The sequence below is a fragment of the Aedes albopictus genome, chromosome 3 (genome assembly GCF_035046485.1).
Source record: "Aedes albopictus strain Foshan chromosome 3, AalbF5, whole genome shotgun sequence".
NCBI classification, from domain to species: Eukaryota; Metazoa; Arthropoda; class Insecta; order Diptera; family Culicidae; genus Aedes; species Aedes albopictus.
Window position 1 is genome coordinate 352,179,448 of NC_085138.1, and position 26,809 is coordinate 352,206,256.

General features: G+C 39.2%; 2 protein-coding genes across 2 annotated transcripts in view; one reads left to right on the top strand and one right to left on the bottom strand.

Moving 5' to 3' along the window:
- Positions 1-1,745: 1,745 nt before the first annotated feature.
- On the bottom strand, positions 1,746-22,481 carry LOC134290900 (uncharacterized). Its single transcript, XM_062858125.1, has 3 exons — positions 21,736-22,481; positions 16,343-21,146; positions 1,746-1,951 (listed from the first exon to the last, which is right to left on the bottom strand). The coding sequence occupies exons 2-3, from the start codon at positions 19,584-19,586 to the stop codon at positions 1,746-1,748; spliced, it is 3,450 nt and encodes a 1,149-aa protein (XP_062714109.1). The 5' UTR covers positions 19,587-21,146; positions 21,736-22,481.
- The window catches only part of LOC109408804 (cAMP-dependent protein kinase catalytic subunit PRKX), a 310,362-nt gene continuing 285,388 nt past the window's right edge, over positions 1,836-26,809 (top strand). The window contains exon 1 of the mRNA XM_062855277.1: positions 1,836-2,322. The gene's annotated coding sequence lies outside the window, so the exon portion shown is untranslated. The remainder of the gene's footprint in view (positions 2,323-26,809) is intronic.

Here is a 26,809-nt window from a genome sequence, read left to right on the forward strand (position 1 = left end):
GACTAGACTGATAAGAGCAACGATGGACGGTGTGCAGAACAGCGTAAGGATTTCGGGTGAGCTATCCAGTTCATTTGAATCTCGACGGGGACTACGACAAGGTGATGTACTTTCCTCCCTACTATTCAACATCGCCCTGGAAGGTGTTATGCGACGAGCCGGGCTCAACAGCCGGGGTACGATCTTCACAAAATCCAGCCAATTTGTCTGTTTTGCGGATGACATGGATATTATTGCTAGAACATTTGGAACGATGGCAGAACAGTACACCCGCCTGAAACGTGAAGCAGCAAAGGTCGGACTGGTGGTGAATGCGGCTAAGACAAAGTACATGCTGGTAGGTGGGACTGAGCGAGACAGGACAGGCCTTGGCAGCAATGTTACGATAGACGGTGATACTTTCGAGGTGGTAGAAGAATTCGTCTACCTCGGTTCCTTGCTAACGGCTGACAATAACGTGAGCCGTGAAATACGAAGGCGCATCATCAGTGGAAGTCGTGCCTACTATGGGCTCCAGAAGAAACTGCGGTCAAAAAAGATTCACCCCCGCACCAAATGTACCATGTACAAGACGTTAATAAGACCGGTGGTTCTCTACGGACACGAGACATGGACGATGCTCGAGGAGGACCAGCAAGCACTCGGAGTTTTCGAGCGACGGGTGCTAAGGACGATCTTCGGCGGCGTGCAGGAGAACGGTGTGTGGCGGAGAAGGATGAACCACGAGCTCGCTGCACTTTACGGCGAACCCAGCATCCAGAAAGTGGCCAAAGCCGGAAGGATACGATGGGCAGGGCATGTTGCAAGAATGCCGGACAACAACCCTGCAAAGTTGGTGTTTGCTAACCATCCGGTTGGTACAAGAAGGCGTGGAGCGCAGAGAGCACGATGGGCGGACCAGGTGGAGCGTGATCTGGCGAGTGTTGGGCGTGACCGACGTTGGAGAGCTGCAGCTGCAAATCGAGTATTATGGCGGCAAATTGTTGATTCAGTATTATCATGAATTTGATGTTTACTTAATAAATGAATGAACAAAGCAAGTTCATGAAAATTTCAAGAAAATGCTTGGCATCGTAGGTTAAGAGGGAGTATTTAGATTGGAGTTTATTGTTTTAACCTACGACTGTCTATTATAGTGACACTTACCCAAGAAACGATTGTTTAGTAGACCAAACAGTTGAATAAAACTTTTTATTTGTTTTTTAGACTACAGCCGTGTTTTATTAACTCTCTCAAGTAAAACGCTTTGACGAATTCATTATGAACCAACCTAAATAAATATTAAATATGAAGTTGAAAGTACATCTCCACATGGGATAAAGCCCGCAGTAAACGTGCAGCTTTTCAAATCGAAAGCTCGCTCTTCGCCCTTGCTCTTCGTCGCCTTGACTGTGAGAGAGAACGAGTAAAAATTTCGCCTGCTCTTTCTCACGGCTTTTCCACGCTGTCCGAAACGAACCGAAGCACGTGGCGCGCACCGGTCGTTGAGGTGAGCCGAGCGGAAACCACCAGCCGTCCTCTCTGTTTACAAGCAATAACCGGAGCCGAGTCCATATTCGGGGAAAACATAAACAAAACGCGCACTTCGTGAAATCGAGAGAGCTTTGCCTCTCTTGCGCGTGTTGCTGCTCTGCAGCCGGCTTGTCGATCCACCCACCACCCACCCACCGACCGAACACTCGCGTTCGCTTTTAGCACAGCGCATCAGTGCCATGGTGGGTGGGTGGATTTTTGATGGAAAATGATCAGCTGCTTGCTTTCCTTCGCTCATCGACTCGTACTCGCGAGTCGCGACGACGAGAGTGGCTTGCTTTGGTACGGTCGAAGCTTGTGGATTGAATCCATTTCGAATTCAGTTTCAGTTCGCAGTGGACGTTCGCGTTGATCGGTGGTTCGGTTATCAATCCGTGGGAAGGTAGTCTTGAAAAGTCGTTCCTCTCAAGATTGAGTGCTATCGGTTGGAAGTGTTGGAAATTGCTAGATGAAATAATTTTGATTGATATTCATGGTGTAATTTTTCAACTAATTCTGTGTTCGATCTGCAGTGTGCGCAGTGAAGTTGGTTAAAATCCAAGAAGAAACTGAAGAGCAAATCTGTGCGTTATTTACCGCCCATTCTGGTTCGAATTCGAGACCTAAGGCCATCGCAGATTTTGTGTTGGTGCCGAAAAAAGTGTGCAAACGTCGTTCGTTGGAGAGCAACACGAAAATAGGAAATTTTTGGAGCCGGTGTGTGAAAAGCGAACCAGTGTGCAATAATTAGCCGCAAAAGTGCGCCTAGCGATTCAACGGTTTTAAGTGATTCGAATGCAATTATCAAAGGTGATTATTTGGGGAGCTATAGCTAGTTTAGTTTGGAGTGGGTTTCTTCGTATTACTGTAGTGTAACTCGTATGCAAGTACCATATTAAGGATTTAGGATGGCAATCTGTTTTACTGGTGAAGTATGAGTACTTTTGTTACAATCGTATCAATGGTTAGCTGGATAACTTATTTAACCAAATTTCACATAAAATAAACAGAGGTACACGTTCGAAGCGAAATGTATGGCTAATAAGGCGATAAAGAATTGGAATTGGGCACACCCGGTGGAGTACATACTGAATTTGTAGCAGTGATTTTCGTATGGCGAGAAGATATATTCTCAAATTCTCCATCTCCCGGAAAGCGTTTTCCATTTAATAATGAAGAAGTATATGATTATTGCTTACAGTTTGCCTAGTGTTTAAGGCTATGGATCGCCAATCCGGAGACGGCGAGTTCGATTCCCGTTCCGGTCGGGGACTCCCTGGGCATAGTGTATTATTGTGCTTGCCTCACAATATACTAATTCATGCAATGGTAGGCAAAGAAAGCCCTCCAATTCATAACTTTGGACACTTCCACACTCAAAGCACACTAAGTTGGAGAGAGACAGGCTAAGTTCCAGTGGGAACGTAGAGCCATACAGAAAAAGAAGAAGAAGAAGATTACTTACAAATGTAAATACCTGTGTTCCATCCCAGGAAGGACCAAGGGGTGACATTAACCAAAAATTGAGGATGCCACTTTTGGGCGAAATTGATCAGTATACAATTCAGCATCGGTTGAAAAGATAAAAATCCTTATCCACTTAATTTTGCTTTTCTGTCAAAAATCTTACAACTAGTGAATTTGACACTTAAAATGAAAGGTAGGCTATTTTCTTCGAAATAGGTGATTTTTGTTACAATAAATGACTTTTTCGTCAAAAAATCAACTTATTCATATTCAGAATAGCTTCATAACTTTCCAACCAAGGCCCCACAAAAATGTTAAAACAAAAAAAAATACGGGAAGTCCTCGTGGCAATCGATTGTTTAGAAGCAATGACTTCAGCTAAGTGAGAAATACATTGCAAATTCCTAAAAAAGTAAGGCAAAACTAACTTTTTTCTAAACAAATAAAAGTCTAAACTTATCTCTAGACATCTATGAACTAGATGAGGTAAGAAGTTTGAGATCAGTTCGACGCTTAGAAGTTCCTGGTATGCAATTACAATGTCCAAATGATCAATTGCACCCCGCTGATCAATTTGACCCCGGTTTACAGTAGTTGTTGTTACTGATGACATCGCAAAATTAAAACTGCTGTAAATAGTCAGTAAAATGTGTGAAGAATTAGCTGTGTATTATCGGTAGCGATTGTCTCAATTGGCTAAGAATAACACTACTGATCGGCTGTTCCGGTGGTAAGAGTTGACTAACAGGTGACCCCTAGTGCATGGTGTGATGCTTACCGTCAGGGATGCCAGATGATTTTTTGAAAATTCTACCACTATTTCCAAAAATCTGTATCTCATTCAAAATTTTGGTGAAAAATCTGTATCTCATACAAAAATAAAATGGCCCCTCTTGCTCAAAAATTTGTATTTCATATACAGGTAATCTTCGATATAACGTACAAAAAAGTTTTCTCTTTGTACGTTATATCGAAGTGTACGTTATATCGAAGCAGAGAAAAATTTAATATTTTCTATGCTAATATTGATGATTTCGACGTGCAATTAACCCCAAATAATGATTTCGGTGAAATTCACAAAACCAGTAATGAAAAACATGAGTTTTCACGAAAAAGTAATTTCGTTTTTTGTGCTTCGTTATAACGTACATTTTGCTTCGATATAACGTACACTAGATTTTTCCCCAATTTGTGCTAATTTTAGATAACAAGGTTAATACTGCAAGAAAACATTGATTTGAGTGGTTTCGTAGCTTATCTGAGGGTTATTCCTGGGAAAAATCAAAATTTTCAATGTTGTACGTTATATCGAAGCAAAATGTACGTTATATCGAATTCGCTATATCGAGGGTACGCTATATCGAGGGTACGTTATATCGAAGAATACCTGTAAAACGAAATCTGTACGGAGGCTCAAAAATCTGTATAGTACAGATAAATCTGTTTTTTTTTATGGCATCCCTGCTTACCGTGCCTAGAAATGAATGGCTAGGGGGGTCTATAATAAAAATCTAACTGCTAACGGAGCCTGTGGAGTACCAGGGGCACAGTCTACAGTAATTTTCCCTTACTGCGCAAACCAGAGCTGCAGAGGACCTTGTGTTTCTCCGAGACACCCAGCTGCCCTTCTTTAGTCTCAAACTTGAGGCTAAATAAGGGCGGGATTATGAAGATGTTGTTAATTAGTTTACATTTTCACCAAAATGGTTGCGCATTATGCGATTTACACAGTGTATTCCGTGTATCCTCGCCTTTGTTGTTTTCCAAACGCTATTGATGTGGTTTTATTGTTGCTGTTCTTTGCTGTACTGTGATTGCAAAGAGTTTGATCTTGCCTAGTTTGGGTAGTGGCTACGGTTAGGATAGCTCAGATGAATTTTCAGCATAAAAGAACAGCAACGATCAATCTTTGCAGACTTATGCAAAATGGTACATCCCAAGTGGCGTAAGTCCAAGAACCTTACGTTCGAAGGGGAATTTCTATCTAGAAGGCCTTGTGAATCCGGTGTTTGCTACTATCAATAAAAATGAAATGGTGGAGCGGACCTGGGATCGAATCCCTCTCCCGACAAACTCACAAAAATGTGAGTTCTTCCTCAGGAAGGGAAGTAAAGCGTGGTCCCGATATGAACTAGCGTAGGGCAAAAATTCTCGTTAATACAGATAAACAAATGAAATGGCAAACTCGCGTGTCATGCCTCGAGCATGTGTGCTTGTCAACAACGCAATCGTTGCTACACTCATCTCTGAACTAACCACTAGGGATGTACATATGTGCTATCACAATCGATGTATCTGTTGGAAACCTCAACAGGAAATACGTTTATTGTACCCCACACCGATGAATTACCTTAATTTTGAACACTATTTATGAATCACCATGTTGATCAAATGAGTGATCCATAAACTGTGGCCATTTTTGCCGATTTATAAATTGTGGGGTCACTCTATTTACCGCTTTCAAGCAAGTCATCGTATATTGCACTTCAAAAGGCTTTTAACAAATTGTTGGCAGTGATGCTAATGCTCACCATACCATTTGGGGCAGCTCAAACATCAACTTGACAGGCTTCAGTTTGATGGAATACTTATCATGGTATCTACTGGAGAGGAAGTGTTGAAAACGCTTTGACATCCATGTGCACAACAGAAGCATGTGCTTGATGAACAAGTTAAGACTTGAATTATGAAAAGAACTCTTGAGGGAATCGAACCCACGACTCCCAAGTTGAAGCTTGATCCCGTTAGTTGTCGACCTGTGGTACCTGTTTTATTTGCATGTTGAAAGTCGTTTCAATTTAGTGAACAATCCAATATTAAACAAGCTTTAAATAAAGGACGGTTTTCCAACTTGTATTGAAATCATTGCATTTCATCTTGAACCAGCCGTTTTCACCTGCACCATCGACCTTAATTCATTAGTTTTATCACAGACAAACAGACGTAACTCTTAGAGGAAATTCATCAAAAACTTTTGCCCGGTGTCATTTTCATGAGCACACTGCTACCTGTTGGTAGAACCGCGCGCGACAGTGTCGGCCATGATGGATTTCGATTTGACGTTTTGCTGACACGCACACTACTACACAAATTGCTTGTAATTTTCGTTTGCATCATTCAGCAACGTGTACACTGGCAAACGTCAAAGCGATCGAACACAAGCGCCTCTGATGGAACGATCGCGCAAACCAAATGAAATTTGAATTGATTGTTAAATGCATGTGCCAAGCCGTTTTGAAGAGTGTTACGTTTGTTTGTCTGTAGTTTTATAGTAATGGCTATTAATGGAAAGAGTCCGGTTCACATATGTTCTGATTGGCACAACTGGAACTTTCGCTGGTCAGGTTAATTAAAAAGTTTTCAATCAATTCTATTTTGCTCTTTGCAAGTCATTTTTCTGTTTTTCATTTTTTTTCTTCTTTCTCTCATCAGAGAGCGAGTGCAGCGCATCATAGACCATCATATGATGAACGTCTGTATGTACTGTTGTTTTCACTCTATTCTTTTATACCGGTAATTTACCTTCGGCTTCCGTTATTGATCTGTCCATGCAGAGCTACGACCGGAATTGTTTCAATTTAATTGAATCCAAACAGCACTGACGAAGCAGTGGTTTTGGCAGATTTTGCAAACATTTATTTTTAATTATTTATTTGAACAATATCACCTTTTGTGGTGATGTTACGATCATTGCAGACACAAATATTAACAGCAACTGTTGAGCTATTTTAAAATGATGGCGACGAGCTATACTCACGAATAATAACTCTTTCAAACATATGACTATTATCAAGTTCCTATCGAATTGATTGTTCAAACATGTAGTACACACCTCCCTGCTAGATTCTCTCAAACGAAACCGATGCCATATGGGTGGGCCTGTTTTTTAAAGTGTCATTTGCGTCATTCCATCACAGGTCCATAATATTTGGACACACCTTTGCTGTTTTGTGACGAAAAAGTGGCCACTTTGCACCATTCATGAATAATCCTTTGTCGACTGCAGTCAGCAATTTCAATGCCACAGTATGTGAATCATGCTGGGATTTGCTAAAGTGTTATCAATTATTCATCGTAAATTTCTGGTGGTAGTTCGGTTGAATCGCCCTAATCAATGACACATTTCCAATTAACAACTCAATCGTTCTGTGAAAGCTTCAGTTTCATGAAATTAGTCACTATCTTCAAAAATGACTAGACTAGACTAGACTAGACTAGACTAGACTAGACTAGACTAGACTAGACTAGACTAGACTAGACTAGACTAGACTAGACTAGACTAGACTAGACTAGACTAGACTAGACTAGACTAGACTAGACTAGACTAGACTAGACTAGACTAGACTAGACTAGACTAGACTAGACTAGACTAGACTAGACTAGACTAGACTAGACTAGACTAGACTAGACTAGACTAGACTAGACTAGACTAGACTAGACTAGACTAGACTAGACTAGACTAGACTAGACTAGACTAGACTAGACTAGACTAGACTAGACTAGACTAGACTAGACTAGACTAGACTAGACTAGACTAGACTAGACTAGACTAGACTAGACTAGACTAGACTAGACTAGACTAGACTAGACTAGACTAGACTAGACTAGACTAGACTAGACTAGACTAGACTAGACTAGACTAGACTAGACTAGACTAGACTAGACTAGACTAGACTAGACTAGACTAGACTAGACTAGACTAGACTAGACTAGACTAGACTAGACTAGACTAGACTAGACTAGACTAGACTAGACTAGACTAGACTAGACTAGACTAGACTAGACTAGACTAGACTAGACTAGACTAGACTAGACTACACGCAGAGAAATTTCATCTTATTGAATCAAAAAAATATATTTTTGAAGCTCATTTTTGTTATAAACAGACTTATTTTTAAATTCTACAATTTTATTTTGTTCATTCAACTATACAATTTGTTGTTTTCAATACGACAGCTAAACGAGACAAAAATTGTAAATTCAAAAAAATATTTGTTTGTTTGAAATACTTTTTTATTTTTGATTCTAAAAAAATATTGTAAATCCAAAAAATGTTCACGTCTAAATGGCAGGCAGCTGACACACTAGTGTATGCGAAAAAGATTGCAACTTTGTAAGTGTTATCTGCCAAATTTTGAGCGTTGTTGGCACCTCCAACCATAGAGGAAAATCACGCTAACCGATAATTTATGATGTTTGGGCAATATCGGAAAGCGTCAAGCGTCCATAACGTAGAAAGTGATTCACATTTATTGATCAATTTTCAAGAGCAGTTGTGGCTATAATGAACAACGCGCAATAATTCATCAGCATTCTAGAAGTGTGTGTTCGATTCCCGCTTAGAATCATTGTTGTTTTACCAAAACATTAAAAAAATTGTAAATTTAACAAAAAATTTCTTTGTAGATGTTGACAGCTGACTTTTTAAAAACAACAATTTTGATTATTAAACCAAAAAATATTTATTTTTGAAATCAAAAAATAAAATTATAAGCCGGGAAACGATAATTGTTTTTGTTGTTTTTACACAGGATTTTTTTGAGTTTAAAAAAGATTTTTCTGCGTGTAGACTAGACTAGACTAGACTAGACTAGACTAGACTAGACTAGACTAGACTAGACTAGACTAGACTAGACTAGACTAGACTAGACTAGACTAGACTAGACTAGACTAGACTAGACTAGACTAGACTAGACTAGACTAGACTAGACTAGACTAGACTAGACTAGACTAGACTAGACTAGACTAGACTAGACTAGACTAGACTAGACTAGACTAGACTAGACTAGACTAGACTAGACTAGACTAGACTAGACTAGACTAGACTAGACTAGACTAGACTAGACTAGACTAGACTAGACTAGACTAGACTAGACTAGACTAGACTAGACTAGACTAGACTAGACTAGACTAGACTAGACTAGACTAGACTAGACTAGACTAGACTAGACTAGACTAGACTAGACTAGACTAGACTAGACTAGACTAGACTAGACTAGACTAGACTAGACTAGACTAGACTAGACTAGACTAGACTAGACTAGACTAGACTAGACTAGACTAGACTAGACTAGACTAGACTAGACTAGACTAGACTAGACTAGACTAGACTAGACTAGACTAGACTAGACTAGACTAGACTAGACTAGACTAGACTAGACTAGACTAGACTAGACTAGACTAGACTAGACTAGACTAGACTAGACTAGACTAGACTAGACTAGACTAGACTAGACTAGACTAGACTAGACTAGACTAGACTAGACTAGACTAGACTAGACTAGACTAGACTAGACTAGACTAGACTAGACTAGACTAGACTAGACTAGACTAGACTAGACTAGACTAGACTAGACTAGACTAGACTAGACTAGACTAGACTAGACTAGACTAGACTAGACTAGACTAGACTAGACTAGACTAGACTAGACTAGACTAGACTAGACTAGACTAGACTAGACTAGACTAGACTAGACTAGACTAGACTAGACTAGACTAGACTAGACTAGACTAGACTAGACTAGACTAGACTAGACTAGACTAGACTAGACTAGACTAGACTAGACTAGACTAGACTAGACTAGACTAGACTAGACTAGACTAGACTAGACTAGACTAGACTAGACTAGACTAGACTAGACTAGACTAGACTAGACTAGACTAGACTAGACTAGACTAGACTAGACTAGACTAGACTAGACTAGACTAGACTAGACTAGACTAGACTAGACTAGACTAGACTAGACTAGACTAGACTAGACTAGACTAGACTAGACTAGACTAGACTAGACTAGACTAGACTAGACTAGACTAGACTAGACTAGAATGTTTTAAAGGTAGATAGTAATCGATTGAAACTACGATTATAGAATGTTTTCCCGGACAAGTTTATTTTACTCAATCCACCAAGGCCGCATAGACCAGCAAGCAATCCTCACGCTTGGTTCAATTTTGAGTCGGCCCGCACTGTTTGTTTTATGTTATGTTTTCAATATCAAGGACAACCCGGGCCCAAATCCAAACAACAGCCTGCTCTCACTCAACCCAAAACTCAAAGACATAGGTACCGATTCTGCCGTGTTGATAGATACACATTTCCACTCCAATCCGAAAACCCTAATTCAATCCAGCCAGCGTGGTCGGCTTACGGACGGACGAGCGTACACGAATTTCCAAGTGAGTCGGGCTAAAAATAATTCGAAATATCTTTTTGCCTCTAGTATAGGAGAAGAGACGTGTGGATCCACCACCACTTGACGACGGCGGCGGTGGCAGCCGCATCAGAAGCGATAGGCCAAGGCGCAATATCACCAGGAGACGGGCTGTCTTCGTTCGTCTATCCATATTTCGTGACGTTCGGTGCACCTACCTAACGGATATACCATACAAAACAACATATGTACATATATGCAGTGAATGGGATGTTCTTATATTTTGCCGGATTCCAATCCGTTCCTGTCCAATTGGGCGGTATGTCATCGTCGAAAAGGCATCGAACCGAAATGATTAAATTGGACGAAAAGGTCGTTTCACTTGGTTACGAGTAATGGTTACTAGTTGCTAGAGCTGTTGGCGATGGCACCGGGGCGCAATCTTCCAATTGGCAGCACGATCGGGGTGTGGTGTTCCTCTTGCGGTGGGACTAGACCAAATACTTACTGAATCCAGCAGCACTCTTGTCCACAGCTATCGCGATGATGAATCAACGATGATCAGGATGACGAAACCCACAATCGTTTCACGGTACCGTTGCGAAGGGATACGGTATTACATTCCGTGCGTGCCAACCAACAGACTAGACGGAACGCGTTACTTTCGAACACCGATACTACTCACTCAGGTTAGGAGGTTCAAGAAGGAGAATAGTTAAAATCGAACGTCCAAATCGTGTGTGTTAGGATTTAGGCCTTTCTAGACTCATGCCAACGTTACTCGCATTCGGAACCTTGGCGTACCAGAGTGAGAAATAAATGCCTTCACACTTGAATCTAAATCGAACTGGCCTTTTCTAGACTCATGCCAACGTTCTCGCATTCGGAACCCTAGCTTACCAGAGTGAGAAAAAGTTCGATAGATTCAATGATTTGGGACTCGTCTAAAATCGTGTGTAGAGCACTTAGGCCTTTCTAGACTCATGCCAACGTTACTCGCATTCGGAACCTTGGCTTACCAGAGTGAGAAATAAGTGCCTCTACACTTGGATCAAAATCAAACTGGCCTTTTCTAGACTCATGCCAACGTTTCTCGCATTCGGAACCTTGGCTTACCAGAGTGAGAAAAAGTTTAACCGATCCAATGACTTAGACTTCCACGATTCTAAATATCAACACTTTAGAAGGATTGAATTATCCAATCAAGTGATCAGAATAATTTAAGCTTCGCAAGTGCATGTTCAGGATCAAAGGAATTTGAGTAGCAAAATACTTATCCGGGAGGTATCCAGTGTGGAGTCCAAAAACAAAACTGACTGTCGTCTTTATTGATCTTCCTCTTTTATAGCCGCAGGGCCTACCAAAAATTACACATGATCTTTCCTGAAAGGATGATGAAATAGCGGCTCTCGTTACGATCTACACATTTACACTTTCAGTACGTGTTTTAACATGAATATATGAGCGGCCAGATTTCTAGAATGATCTTTCGCGGGTACATGGTTTTTCGTGTTTTCACAGGAGAAATATTTTCTTCTCCGAAGAGAGAATTTTCCTGAATTTGAGCAATCTCTCTAGCTACATGATTTGATTGTATTTGTACAGAATTAGATCTACCATTCATATTTTGCACGATCCCGATGCTCAGCTGACCTAATTTTCAAGATCAAGTTCAATGATGGATTTTGATTACATTTAGAATGCTACCGATCTGCTAGGCTATTGGTATGGTTTCCATCGGGTGTCGCTTCAGATTGTTTATTTTATCATGCTGCTCAAAGTCAGTCGAGTCCCTCAGCCGCATAGCTTTTGCTTCGTTATGCTGATAAACATTGCCGCTCTGCTCTACGTTTATAATCGCGGGCCCTATTATATTGTGGTAGGTCATGATTGTTCGAATTTGATTGGGGTTTTATGATGCGGCTCGCTTGGTTAGTTGTAGGAAATGGTTGGAAAGGAATTCGATCCGAATTGTGTGGATTCAAATGTACTTCACGCTTCGCGTTCGTAACATTCCGGCCCTCGTAAATCTACCGGGGAGATTTACCTAGTATCTTTCGATAAGCGAAGTGATCTTCCAAACATTTCCTTTACAATGTTGATTATGATAAAGTATAGTAATTATTTTTCTTATTACTATTATTGATCTTATTATCTTGAACAACTATATCTTATTAATTGTTGGATACATACTGGCTCTGTATGGCTCTTCTACATTTTCATTTAGTTTAGTGTCGCTTTTCTCTTTGACTGATTCCAGGTCTTTTGTTCTATCGTTTTCCTTGGTGAATTTTTTGGTTTCTTCCATAAATTTCTTGTGAGATAGAAGACTAGTGAGTGAATCCCAGCATGATGCAATTAACTTCCAACTAAATCCATATATGTCATATAAAATTCTTCCATGAATAAGTGTATCGACGAAGAATTTAATAATACGCACTATTAGGTATAAACCAATAGCAGTAGATGTTAGATTGCCCAGCCAAGTAGTCCAAGATATTAACTTCTTCCAATATTTGCTGAATACATTATCCAATACCTTTTCGGAAATCATAGCTTCAAATTGAAATCCTTGTCTGTTTGGATGCTGTCCAGCCATTATTTTGTACACAACTGCGGAGGCCGCACGTTTTTCCCCTTGCTCATATATCATGTTTCTCATTTTAACCAAATTATCAGAATCATATACTCCACTTTCCATCAAGTTTGGTAGCGGTGTATAGTTCCAGCTTGTGACAATGTTAGTTGATAATTTGTTTGGGCTTGTGCTTTCTCTCAATCTCCCATCAGTTGTGTACCACCGAGACCCAAATTTAAACTTAACAGGCAACAGGGGAGTACAATCTATTTCTGTGCCTCTTGTTTGTAATATACGTGTTACTGGGGCTAAATACATGGTTATGTTATTATAGTTCACTGGTAACTCTTGATAACATCTTTCTGACGCTTTGGGAGTAACATACACTGGCTTACATTCCAAAACATGAAGAACTTCTCCTGCCACGACTGCCGTATAGCCGTTTCCTTTCATAATACTTGAAACGAATTCGTTCGGATTCAATCGTGCGAGGGTTAGTTTGGTTTCCATTATAGTTCGGTCCAACTTACACATTTCAGTCATTACCATGTTGTAAATATCATTCAAATTTTGTCCAATGTAGTGTTCCACTATAGTTATTTTCGAGTTGAAATATGTGAATAGGTCTAAATTTTTTCCTGACTCTACCTTTTTAGAGAACGGTGACTTAAAATCACTGTTTTCAATAATGAGAATACGAGGATGATCAGTTGTAAATCCTGAGTACCCACAAATCCTCGTTAACTTCCGGGTTTTTATTGAAAATATTTGTGACTCGGAAATTGTGCTATATATTACTGCTGTAGAAAGATGAACTGCTGGTTCTGAATTCATTGTTTTGTTAACCAACCCTTCATAGATAACTTCGAATTCAGTATCCTCACATGACTTATTCAAATTCAAGTCCCATGTTAAATATCCTTCTTCAGAGTCCAAACAACGTCCGAGTGAATAGGGACAATACAGACCATTCCTCAATGAAATTTGATCATTTTCTATGTCTACATGAGCTATGTAGTCAAACAAAGAAATTTCGTACTCATAAAATACCAATGCATTTGTCCATGTATAAAAGGGTGTACTATAAGTCCCACCGAAACACTTACTTCCTGATAAACTTCCTATAATAAGTGTCTCTCCATGAGTTGTGGTATTTAATTTCAATTCATGTATCAATCTGTCATGTGTAAGTGCAACGGTCCCCAATGCGTGCACCTTTCTGCATTCTTCTGAGTTAAATTCTTTCACTATATAAGAGTATCCATATTGATATTCCGATACATGTGAGAATGCTCCACAATGTTTAATTGAAATACCCTTGTTGTTGTTCTGACATTTCGTTGTAATACTTGAATTGATACTTGAGATGAAGATAAATTATTCATATGTGGAACGCATGATTCCACATCAAGAAGAGAATAGCTTGTCATATTCACCTCGGGATTGGCACAATCATAAGCAATTAAGCCTTTAGATTCAAATCCAGCTATTAATGCAATAAAAGACAATATTACAACCAATGATAACCAAGCTCTTTGCTTGATTTCTGATTTGGTATGCAACTTTTCTCTTGTTTCATGTTTGTTGTCCATATCGCCTTTAGCTCTTTTTGCCAAGTGCTTCATATTCTGATTTCCTTTACGTTTTCCCAGCATTGCGTTGTTCTTTTTCATAGTGCTTTGATTTTCTTCTTTGTTTTCTTCACATGAAATTAATAAAACACTATTGTTTTTCTCTGTTTCTTTTGTTCTTAAATTGGAGTTGGTTGATTTTTCATTAATCGGTTCTATGTTCATCCCATTCACGTCCACTACAGCGATTTTTGTAGTTGGACGAGAATAAACTCCCTTTTTCGTTTGTATCAATGCTGATCTAACCTGACCATCGTCAGCAGTATTAACTTGAATAACTCTACCTTTTAACCAAGATCCAGGTGGCATTTTTTCATCGACAATCAACACAAGGTCGTCAATTTTTATAGGATCGACTTTATTATTCCACTTGTTTCTTTTAATTAATGTAGGAATATATTCCTTTTTGAAACGGTTCCAAAAATATTTCCCATATTCCATTACACTTGAGCATTGCTTCTGATTCAAACTCCAATCAAGCGTATCGTAAGGAGGGACATACTCTCCTGCTCTTCCTATTAAAATATGAAATGGTGTCAAAACTTCATCTTCAATATTATCGACTGGTATGTGGGTTAGGGGACGCGAATTTAAAATAAATTCAGCTTGAATCAAGGCAGCTCTTAATTCCTCCACTTTTGGTATCTTGCCATTGTTAGCTTGCAGCATAACATTGAGGGATTGCTTAATAATTCTGATTAACCTTTCCCATGCACCTCCAAAATGTGGGGCAGCTGGAGGATTGAATGTCCATTTTAAATCCAATTTTGCAGCCTCTCCATTATCCATTTTTTCATTGATTTCGTCAATTAACGTTTTAATAATTCTAGCTGCTCCAACAAAGTTTGTTCCGTTGTCACTAAAAAGGTGTTTAATCTTGCCTCTGCGATTTTGAAAATTACGAAGACAAACAAAAAATGAATCAGTATCAAGCTTCTCTGCAAGTTCAATATGGACTGCTCTGCTAGACATGCATGTAAATATTACACCCCATCTTTTTTCAACTGATCTTCGAATCATTACTTCCAGTGGACCAAAATAATCCACTCCTGTGTTTGTAAAAGGATAAATGAATGGTTGAGTCCTGAAGTCCGGTAAGGTGGACATCATGGGAGGAGATGGTATTGCTTTATTTAGTATGCATCTCTGACAATACTTCTTAACTTTTTTCAATAATGATCTACACTTGAGGATCCAATATTTTTGTTGGATGGCAGCAATAACTGCATTGTCGTTATAGTGGAAATATTTTTCGTGATACGTTTTGACTACCAGAAAAGATATATAATGTTCATATGGGAGTATGATTGGAGTTCTAGCGTTTCTAGACAGACATACTGCCTTTTCTAAACGGCCCTTAGCTCTAAGAACTCCATTTTGATCCAAAAATGGATTGAGCTCACGAAGTCTACTTGATTTATCTATTCCATTACCATTTGTAAGAGACACGACTTCATCGTTAAAACATTCCCACTGAGCCTTTTTAAATAAAATATTTTCTGCTTCAACCATATCCTCATAGCAGAGTTTATGCAATGGTTTTCCTTTATTGACAATCCATTTAACGAATTGTTTGAATATGTTAACATGTCTTTTCAATTTCCAAAAGTCAGAAAAATGATCGTCTTTGATGAAAGAATATTTCTCTAACTTATTGTGCAAAGAAACATAATTTCTGATTTCTTCAACTGTTTGTCCAATTTTATTTCTGGATGGCCAATTTCTTTCATTATCACTCAGAAATGATGGACCAGAAAACCACTTTGGGTTTTTCTTAACAATCTTGGTTCCTTCATCAGCAGGATTTTGATTTGAGGGAACATATCGCCATTGATCCATGTATGTTGTTTCTAAAATTTCAGCAACGCGATAAGCTACAAACTGTTTATATTTTCTACTCTCTATATTGATCCACGCTAGTACAGTTTGACTATCTGTCCACATTATGATTCTTGATATATTCAAGCGCAACTCTTTTTTAACTGTGTTCATTAAACGAGTACCAAGTACGGCACCTTGTTGTTCTAGACGAGGTATTGAAATTTTCTTTAATGGAGCAACTCGAGATTTTGCTGCTATCAACGTAACCATTGCTCCATTATTAGTTTTATTTCTCAAATAAACTACGGCTGCAAATGCATCTTCTGAAGCATCAACGAATGTGTGTAATTCGTAATATTCTGCTGATGGGTGTGTAACACACCCGGGAATTTCAATTTTCGAAACTTGATTCATCATTTGTAGCCACAATTTCCACTGATTAAACGCTCTCTCAGAGATAGGAGTATCCCAGTCAGAAGTTTCTTTATGTAATCTCTGAAGTAAAATTTTTCCATGAATAATAAAATTTGATATGAGCCCTAGTGGATCATAGATGCTCATTACAAACGAAAGCACTTCGCGTTTTGTTGGCATTTGATCTTTTCTTAATATGTTTTCACCCAGTTTATCAAATTTGACTCGATATTGCAAAGAGTCTCTTTTAATATTCCAAAACACTCCGAGTACCTTTTCGGTAATTGAATCTTTATGTTCAAATTGTTTCGTTTCTACTATCTGAACTCTTTCTTTTGGAATGTGATCAATCAATTTATTTTTATTTGAAATAAAATTTCTTATAAAGAATCCACCATACTGATGAATTTTTATTATTTCATTAACCGTTTTAATTGCTTCTTCCATGCTTGAAAAACTGTCTAGATAATCATCCACATAATGTTGGTTGACAATTGCAGTAGATGCAACTGGAAATTGATTTTCAAATAATTTAGCATTATAATTTTTTACTGCTTGGGCACAAGCGGGTGAACAAGTTGAGCCAAATATCATGGATTCCATGACATAAATATTCGGTTGTGCATCTGGGTTACAATTACGCCAGAGATATCGTTGAGCATACTGATCTTCCTTTATAATTTTAATTTGCTGAAACATTTCCATAATATCTCCAGATACTGCAATACTGTGTTCTCTAAATCTCAAGAGAACTCCAAAAAGTCCCATCAAATTATCAGGACCAGTCATTAGTTCGGAATTAAATGATATTCCTTGGACTTCTGCCGCTGCATCGAATACAACTCGTGGCTTTGGCGGAACCTTATTCTTGTTAATGACAATGAAATGAGGCAGATAAAATATTCTGGGATTCTCACTCATCAGCTCTGCAGGTGAAAGCTGTCTAGCGTAACCTTTCTCCAAGAAATCACTAAATTTTTCATTTGCCCAATCTTTTAATTCTGGGTTCTTCATTAGAGACCTTTCTAGTGATTTTAGTCTATTCAGGGCATTGTTATAGCTTGGAGGAAAACTAGATTTATCATTCTTCCACAAAAGACCTAGTTCATAATGTCCATCCTTATAATTGAGAGTTTGATTAAGAATTTTCTCTGTCCTTTCGTCATCTTTTGATTTAGGGAGCTCCTCAATGATTTTAACTCCAAAATTTTCTAACGAACAAAAGTCTTCTAACATTTTGGAGAGATTTTCTGCTTCCTTTTCTTCTTTAATTGACATTGAAAAATAATCATCTTCCCTACAGATCTTACCAAAAATCAGCCAACCGAGTTTGGTTCTTACTGCCATAGGAGAGTTTTCATCAGCGTGTCTTCTGTCAGTTGTCATCAGGAGGTGGGGATGCTCCAGCCCGATTAATATAGTTGGTTTTGCATCATGATATCCGTCGATGTCCAAGTCTGCCAAATACTTGAAACGTTTTTTGATGTGCTTGATCTTCAGTGATTGCTTTGGCAGTTGTAAGTCCGGAATTGTTCTAACACCTTTCATGACGTACTGCTTGCCTTTCCCTTGTATTTGAATGTTAACTCGTTTACTCGGAGTTTCTTTTGATAAATTTTGCGTCCAAGTGAGGCATAATGGATCAGATTTTCCATCAAGCCCCAACTGATCTGCGATGGCTTCGTCGATCAAGCTGAGTGATGATCCCGGATCCAGAAATGCAAATGTATTGATGACTTTGTCCTTGTTGCTCAGTTTTACAGGTATTATTTGAAAGTACACATCCTTTTTATATCCATGATGATTATTCCTCTCCGATTTGTATTGTTGTTGCTTAGGTTGATGTAATAATCGATGATGCTTGCTTTTACATCCATTCAATTTACATTCCGTCTTTTTGGGGCAAAACCTTAAGTAATGCCCTTTTCCAAGACAAGAGAAACAGAGTTGGTTTTGCGATAATATTTCCTTACGTTGATTAACGTTAGCAGTTTTTAATTTGTTGCATTGCTGAGTTTTATGATTTAAATTGCAAATGTTGCATAAATCGTTGGATTTAGTGTGAACATGTATTCTAGATTTTGCAGGATGTGTCGCTGGCATTACATTTCTAGATGTTCCAGATGTGGGTAACAATAATCGAAGTGTCGATGCATGTGGTTTCAACCACTTGCTCAGATCAATCAGTGTGGGTTGTGATTGATTTCGCTGCACCACTTCTGTCCAACTGATTTGCAAATTAAATGGTAACTTTTTCGTGATATCTTCAATTAGGCGATGGTCACGTAAAAAGTCTATTTTCTTCAACGATTCCATGTTTGTTACAAGATTATCCAGAGCGTCCGATAACTCAACAGGGTTTACTCGTATTTGGTGAAGTACTTTCATCAAGTCGCTTAACAGCTGCTTATAAACAGTTTCAGGTCTTCCGAAAGTTTCTTCAAGTCGTTTAATGATTTGCGGGACATTCGCTGCGCTTATCATCAAATTTGCAACGCATTTTGCTGCAGATCCACTCAACGCTTGTTCCAACCGGTTTAAATTTTCCAAATTAGTGAATGCTCCTTCTATTGTAGTATCATCATAAATATTTTTGAATTTTGGCCAATCACGCGGAGCTCCATTGAAGGCTGGAAGTTTAATTAGGCCTTGTCTCTTGAAATATGGTGTTGCATCATTGTTTCTTGCTAACGCATTACTTATCGATTGATTTATATGCTCTGACAGATTTTGTTTTTGTAGCTTGTCGAGCAGGTCATTGCGTTCAATTTCCAATTGTGTGCATTTTACGCATAAAAACTTTTCTTGTTTAGTCGGTTTATGATCCAGCTTTGCACACGTTAAGTGAAACCAGCGGTCACACTCATCGCAACATACCATATCACACACTGTATCATCCTCATTACAAAGACGGCAATGGCCGTTCTTGTTCAATACGAACCTTGTAGACATGTTTGCTGATTCCCAGGTTAGCTTCGGGATTTCCTTGAGTTCACTCAAGCCTCGTTGCATAAAAGTCGCCGTCCAAGACTGTCTGCACAGTGCTGTATCTCGTACCACCAAAACCTTGTGAATGTCAGTTCACTTTCACTAATTTTTCACGACTGTTCAGTTCAATATTGCCTTCCCTAAAAGGGCGCTAGTCACTATGGCACGACTAGACCAATTTGTGAATGTAAATTCACTTATATTCTTCACGATATCGTTGAGTTCAATGTTGCCTTTCCCGAAGGGAGCTAGTCACTATGGCACGACTAGACCAAATTTCTACTTGTGAATGTCAGTTCACTTCTAATTGCCTTCCCAAAAAGGGCGCTAGTCACTATGGCACGACTAGACCGATTTGTGAATGTCTGTTCACTTATATTCTTCACGATATCGAGTTCAATGATGCCTTCCCAAAAAAGGGCGCTAGTCACTATGGCACGACTAGACCAACTAGACCTGTTCAGGTCAGTCACATAAAAACAATCGTGATTTATTTTTCTTCTTTGTTCTGGATTGCTGGGTATTCGTATTCCTTTTCACTTGGTTATCGTGAATTGGGTTCTTCTTGTTCCTTGCACACTTGTGTCACTTGTACCGCGAGTTTCCTTGCCTGTATAGGCTTATTTGCCACTATCCGTGAATGTCAGTTCACAGTTTGGATCCGATAGAATTGTAACCGTATAATTTGTGACTATGCATAACACTCAGACTGCACTCTTGGCGACAGTAAACCACGTTACAACTCGAAAAAACATTATTCTTGATTATTCGTTTTCAGTGATTATTCAGTTCACTTTAATTTGCCTTCCCGAAAAGGGCGCTAGTCACTATGGCACGACTAGACCAGTTTGTGAATGTCAGTTCACAGTTCGGATCCTATAGAATTGTAACCGTATAACTTGTGACTATGCACAACACTCAGACTGCACTCTTGGCGACAGTAAACCACGTTACAACTCGAAAAAACACTATTCGTTGGCATTGACTTCTACCCACTTAGCAACCAGTTAATTCACTATGCTTAACGTTGACAGTCTTCCACAATTTTTATTGCGGATTTCAGATTCACTTTCCGGCACTATTTTTCAGCAAACATAATCCATAAGTACTCTTTTTCTTCAGTACTTGTCACTGTTCACGACAAGGTTCACGACGGTTTGATGATATTCAGTGTTCAATATTCTTCACTGTTTCACACTAGACTCGGTGTCGATTTCCACTTTTCAGCGCGCTCCTGGAGTTCGATTTTCCTTCCTCTCAGGCAGGCCACCAAGATGTTGGTGGCAGTAGCTCCTCCTCTCTGGAGCCACCAAATTTGTTGGCGATGGCACCGGGGCGCAATCTTCCAATTGGCAGCACGATCGGGGTGTGGTGTTCCTCTTGCGGTGGGACTAGACCAAATACTTACTGAATCCAGCAGCACTCTTGTCCACAGCTATCGCGATGATGAATCAACGATGATCAGGATGACGAAACCCACAATCGTTTCACGGTACCGTTGCGAAGGGATACGGTATTACATTCCGTGCGTGCCAACCAACAGACTAGACGGAACGCGTTACTTTCGAACACCGATACTACTCACTCAGGTTAGGAGGTTCAAGAAGGAGAATAGTTAAAATCGAACGTCCAAATCGTGTGTGTTAGGATTTAGGCCTTTCTAGACTCATGCCAACGTTACTCGCATTCGGAACCTTGGCGTACCAGAGTGAGAAATAAATGCCTTCACACTTGAATCTAAATCGAACTGGCCTTTTCTAGACTCATGCCAACGTTCTCGCATTCGGAACCCTAGCTTACCAGAGTGAGAAAAAGTTCGATAGATTCAATGATTTGGGACTCGTCTAAAATCGTGTGTAGAGCACTTAGGCCTTTCTAGACTCATGCCAACGTTACTCGCATTCGGAACCTTGGCTTACCAGAGTGAGAAATAAGTGCCTCTACACTTGGATCAAAATCAAACTGGCCTTTTCTAGACTCATGCCAACGTTTCTCGCATTCGGAACCTTGGCTTACCAGAGTGAGAAAAAGTTTAACCGATCCAATGACTTAGACTTCCACGATTCTAAATATCAACACTTTAGAAGGATTGAATTATCCAATCAAGTGATCAGAATAATTTAAGCTTCGCAAGTGCATGTTCAGGATCAAAGGAATTTGAGTAGCAAAATACTTATCCGGGAGGTATCCAGTGTGGAGTCCAAAAACAAAACTGACTGTCGTCTTTATTGATCTTCCTCTTTTATAGCCGCAGGGCCTACCAAAAATTACACATGATCTTTCCTGAAAGGATGATGAAATAGCGGCTCTCGTTACGATCTACACATTTACACTTTCAGTACGTGTTTTAACATGAATATATGAGCGGCCAGATTTCTAGAATGATCTTTCGCGGGTACATGGTTTTTCGTGTTTTCACAGGAGAAATATTTTCTTCTCCGAAGAGAGAATTTTCCTGAATTTGAGCAATCTCTCTAGCTACATGATTTGATTGTATTTGTACAGAATTAGATCTACCATTCATATTTTGCACGATCCCGATGCTCAGCTGACCTAATTTTCAAGATCAAGTTCAATGATGGATTTTGATTACATTTAGAATGCTACCGATCTGCTAGGCTATTGGTATGGTTTCCATCGGGTGTCGCTTCAGATTGTTTATTTTATCATGCTGCTCAAAGTCAGTCGAGTCCCTCAGCCGCATAGCTTTTGCTTCGTTATGCTGATAAACATTGCCGCTCTGCTCTACGTTTATAATCGCGGGCCCTATTATATTGTGGTAGGTCATGATTGTTCGAATTTGATTGGGGTTTTATGATGCGGCTCGCTTGGTTAGTTGTAGGAAATGGTTGGAAAGGAATTCGATCCGAATTGTGTGGATTCAAATGTACTTCACGCTTCGCGTTCGTAACAAGAGCTGAAAAAAAAGCTTTAAGTTAGGGTGATCCATGAAAAAATATAAGAAGGAAAAATCAGTTCATTCTAAGCTAGATCAAAACCCTCAAAAACGTGCTGCTTGAGTTTGAACGAATTCTTATTCTTGAACAGACTGCAATCGGATACGTCGAACTGTTTACTCTTCGGTTTTCGCGCAAAACTTCAACAAGAATTCATAAAAAGTACACATGTACCGCTGTATAAAACGTTATTCAGCTTAAAAATTAAGCTTCGATGAAATAAAAACATCCCGAGTATACGGGATCAAATATTTGACAAGGATTGGAATAAACTCAACAATAAACATCTCTTCGTATATGCGTAAAGAAATTTGCGAAAAAGAAACCGACCGTCCGAGGATCAAACCAGCCACCCATAGCATGATCGTGTTGAATAACCGTGCGTTGATATTTTTTGCCATATAGGCCCATATGAAAAATCATGCAATCATGTCGCAAGCTAGGTATCAGAGCTGGTCAAATAGCTGTCAATTTCATAGAGAGTCAAGATTTCCAGAACATCCGGAGAAGTGGCCAGTGTATCCAAAATCTCTTGAAACATATATCAATATGTTTTGCTATGCTGGAGCGGATCAACTACCAAGCGAGTTACTATAATACGGTGGAGAAGCACACAGAAAAAAATATTCATGTAAAATTCAACGAAAATCATGCACATAAAGGGAATGCTAGAGTTAGTGCATATTTACATGAGATATCATGTAAAGTTACGTTACGTTCGTGTAAATTTCCGCTAATAGTCGCGTAACTGGTTGGTGTCCATGATGGTTTACGCGATAGTTGGCGGAAATTTACACGATGGTAATGAAATTTTACATTATATCTCATGTAAAAGTGCACTAACTCTAGCATTCCTTTTATGTGCATGATTTCTCGCTGAATTTTAATTACATATTTTTTTCTGTGCACTGGTGAGAGCACTACACTGGATCATTACCAAGATTTGGGAGGAGGAAGTATTACACTAGTTTACAGCATTTTTGAACTCGGTAAGCTGATGATCATTTTTGGTGTAGAATCATGCCATGAGTTCGAAAACGCGATGGAAAAAAATACAGTAGAGCGGAAATTTTTTCGACTTTCCATACAAGGTTGATGATTTGAAATCGATTTTTGTTCTATTTTTAAGCAAAGTCGCTCACTTCACACATCTCATTCTCGGTAATCAATGCTCCGATTGATCTGAATTTTTTACTGTAACTCGCCTACATATGATATGTCAAATAAACGTTAAGAAAGAATTTTTAGATTGTTTTTTTTTTCTTATTGGAAAAAATACATTTCTTCAAATATTTTTGGAAATTTTCCTAAAATTTAAGGAGTTCGTCCCAAAATCTCACCAATATCTTGAATATCATCAATCTGACGCAAATCCTGCTTTCAGATGATCGAATGGTATTGTATTCAGCTTTTAATTTATGAAAAAAAAAATTGAATTGAACAAAACGCAAGATATTTGAATTTTAGTAAATTCCATATTTTAAAAAATTGTATAACTCGATATTGAGCTAAAACTCAAAAACTGCTCTACTTAAAATTTTTTGAAGCGCGGTTTCGAAATCAGCACTAAATTGTACTTCAAAAATTTTGGTCGTTGACAGAAGTTCACGACTTTCGTTTTATTTTGTAAACTAGTGTTACCGGAGGAGTAGATGGAAGGTATCGTGTGTCCCATCTACAAAAAGGGCGACAAGTTGGATTGCGGGAACTATCACACTACTGAGCGCTGCCTACAAGATACTTTCTCAAAGTTTATGCCACCGTCTATCACCGATTGCAAGAGAGTTTGTGGGGCAATATCAGGCTGGATTCATAGGTGAACGCGCTACAACGCGCCATCCGCCAGGTGTTGCAGAAATGCCGCGAATACAACGTGCCCGCATCATGCAATCGATCGAGAAAAGCTATGACAGATTATGCACGAATACGGATTCCCGGATAAACTGATACGATTGATCCAGGCGACGATGGATCGAGTGATGTGTGTAGTTCGAGTATCAGGGACACTCTCGAGTCCCTTCGAATCTCGAAGAGGGTTACGACAAGGTGATGGTCTTTCGTGCTTGCTGTTCAACATTGCATTAGAAGGTGTAATAAGAAGAGCGGGGCTAAACACGAGTGTGACAATGGGTCACGTTCGGTGTAGTACTAGATTTGTAGTAATGAGCTGAATTTTAGTATGGTGAGAAGGTCAATTCTCCGTTTCTGCAATGAAATGGTGCAAAAAGCGTGGGTACCCGGGTAGAGGTAAAATACTGACGATCAAAACATGATATTGGTTTGATTGATATAAGAGATAAAAGATCTGAAAATAATATCTAAAAAATGTTCCTGGAACATCTGAACAATATCAAAATTTGATATTTCAAGATCATACGAATAGCTCGCTGCTATTGGTTAGATCTTACAAAATCTAAATATGATTTGATGATGATGTTCCAGGAGTAAATTTTTGATTTTATTTTTAGATCTTTTATCTCTTATGTCAATCAAACCCATATCACTTTTTGATCTCCATATCAAAATATGCTATTATTGAGCTCTTTTCCTCTACTCGGGTATTATGATTCCTGGCCTAATTTGATGCTGTTTGAGCAAAACTTTGGTAAACAATGTTGTTTATGTTGCAACAAATGGAGAAAATAACAACACTGTTGCCCAAAGTTTTGCTCAAACAGCATTAAATTAGGCCAGGAATCATAATACCCACGCTTTTTGCACTATTTTATTGCAGAAACGGAGAATTGACCTTCTCACCATACTAAAATTCAGCTCATTACTACAAATCTAGTACTTCACCGATCTGTCCTATTTTCACGAAGTCTGTTCAGCTGCTTGGTTTCGCTGATGATATTAATATTATTGCTCGTAAATTTGAGACGATGGCGGAAACGTACATCCGACTAAAGATGGAGCCAGGTGAATCGGATGAATCATTAATGTGTCGAAGACAGAGTACATGATGGCTCCAGGGAGGATTCATCGCGCCCACAACCCCGAATTTATATCGACGGTGATGCAATCGAGGTGGTTGAAGAATTCGTGTACTTAGGCTCACTGGTGACCGCCGACAACGACACCAGCAGAGAAATTCAGAGGCGCATTGTGGTAGGAAATCGTGCTTACTTCGGACCCCGTAGAACTCTGCGATCGAACAAAGTTCGCCGTCACACGAAGTTAACCTTTCAGGACGCGCGCCTGTTTGATCCCAAAACTGCACCACGCTCACGCTGTATAGGACGAGCGAAGTTTTTTGATAGTGTTGTACTTTTTACAACGGCGCGTGTCCTGGAGGGTTAACTACCTAGGATAATTCGCCAATTGTTGAACACTACCCAAATGTTGAACAGTTTCTGAAAATGTAATTATAAATTTAACTTAAGTAATTTTCCATCAACGTTAACGTATGATTTAGATGCGTGTACATGTGTGTCATTATATGGCTCCAATAAAGTTTCAAAATCATACATATGTTACGTCAAAAATATCGATTGAAAATTTTGTACCGCTGATGACACGAAAACTGCACAATTCTTAAGATTAATTTTAAGAAATTGCTGTTACGAAATAAGCTTTGCTGGCAAATCGACCACAAATATCAAAGTGACACCATAGTTACAAGAACTGGAAGGATGCCCTTAACAGTTTAACATTGCCTTAAATAACATTTTCATTGTAATTTCATTTGAAAAAAATATTTTTCTTATCACACTATCATCATGTATCTAGGATCCAATTATTGAACACTGGCATAACCTACGATGTTAACATGACCGCCAGATATTTTTTTCACTTTACCTAGCCATGCATTTCATGGGGTTTCAAAAGCGTTCCAGGGATGTTCCAGGGGTGCTCTAGAGGGCTTCAGGAGGTTTCAATGGGTTTCAAGCGCGTTCCAGAGGTGTTCCAGAGGGATTCAGAATGTTAAGGTGGTCCCAGGAGTATTTCAGGGCATTGCAGGGGAGTTCAGGAGCGATTCACGGGTTTTCACAGGATTTCAGGGTCGTTCCAGGGGTGTACTAGGGGGTTGATTGGCTCCCATGGGTTTCCAGGAGTGTTTCAGGGGCTTTCAAAGGCGTTTTTTTCTTCAGTCGTTTTCGCTTGTAGTCAAATCTTTTCAGCCATTTTTTGCATTTAGTTATGTTTAAAACGATTTCAGTCGACTAGACTGCTGGAATCTCATATCTGTCCCATTTGCATAGGAAATCCTGCAAAGATGGGACTGATATGCGATTCACGGCAGTAGAGCTCTCTTCAAATGGGAAGCGAATCCTTGGGAACGTTCATAAA

What these genes read in the sequence shown, in the direction of transcription:
- LOC134290900 (XM_062858125.1), bottom strand. Translation starts at nt 19,586, where the DNA reads ATGCAACGAGGCTTGAGTGAACTCAAGGAAATCCCGAAGCTAACCTGG. An exon ending in ACAACAAGGTGCCGTACTTG is followed by an intron (nt 1,952 to 16,342) that starts GTACTCGTTTAA and finishes TCCAACCGATAG; the next exon opens with CACTCAATCTTGAGAGGAAC.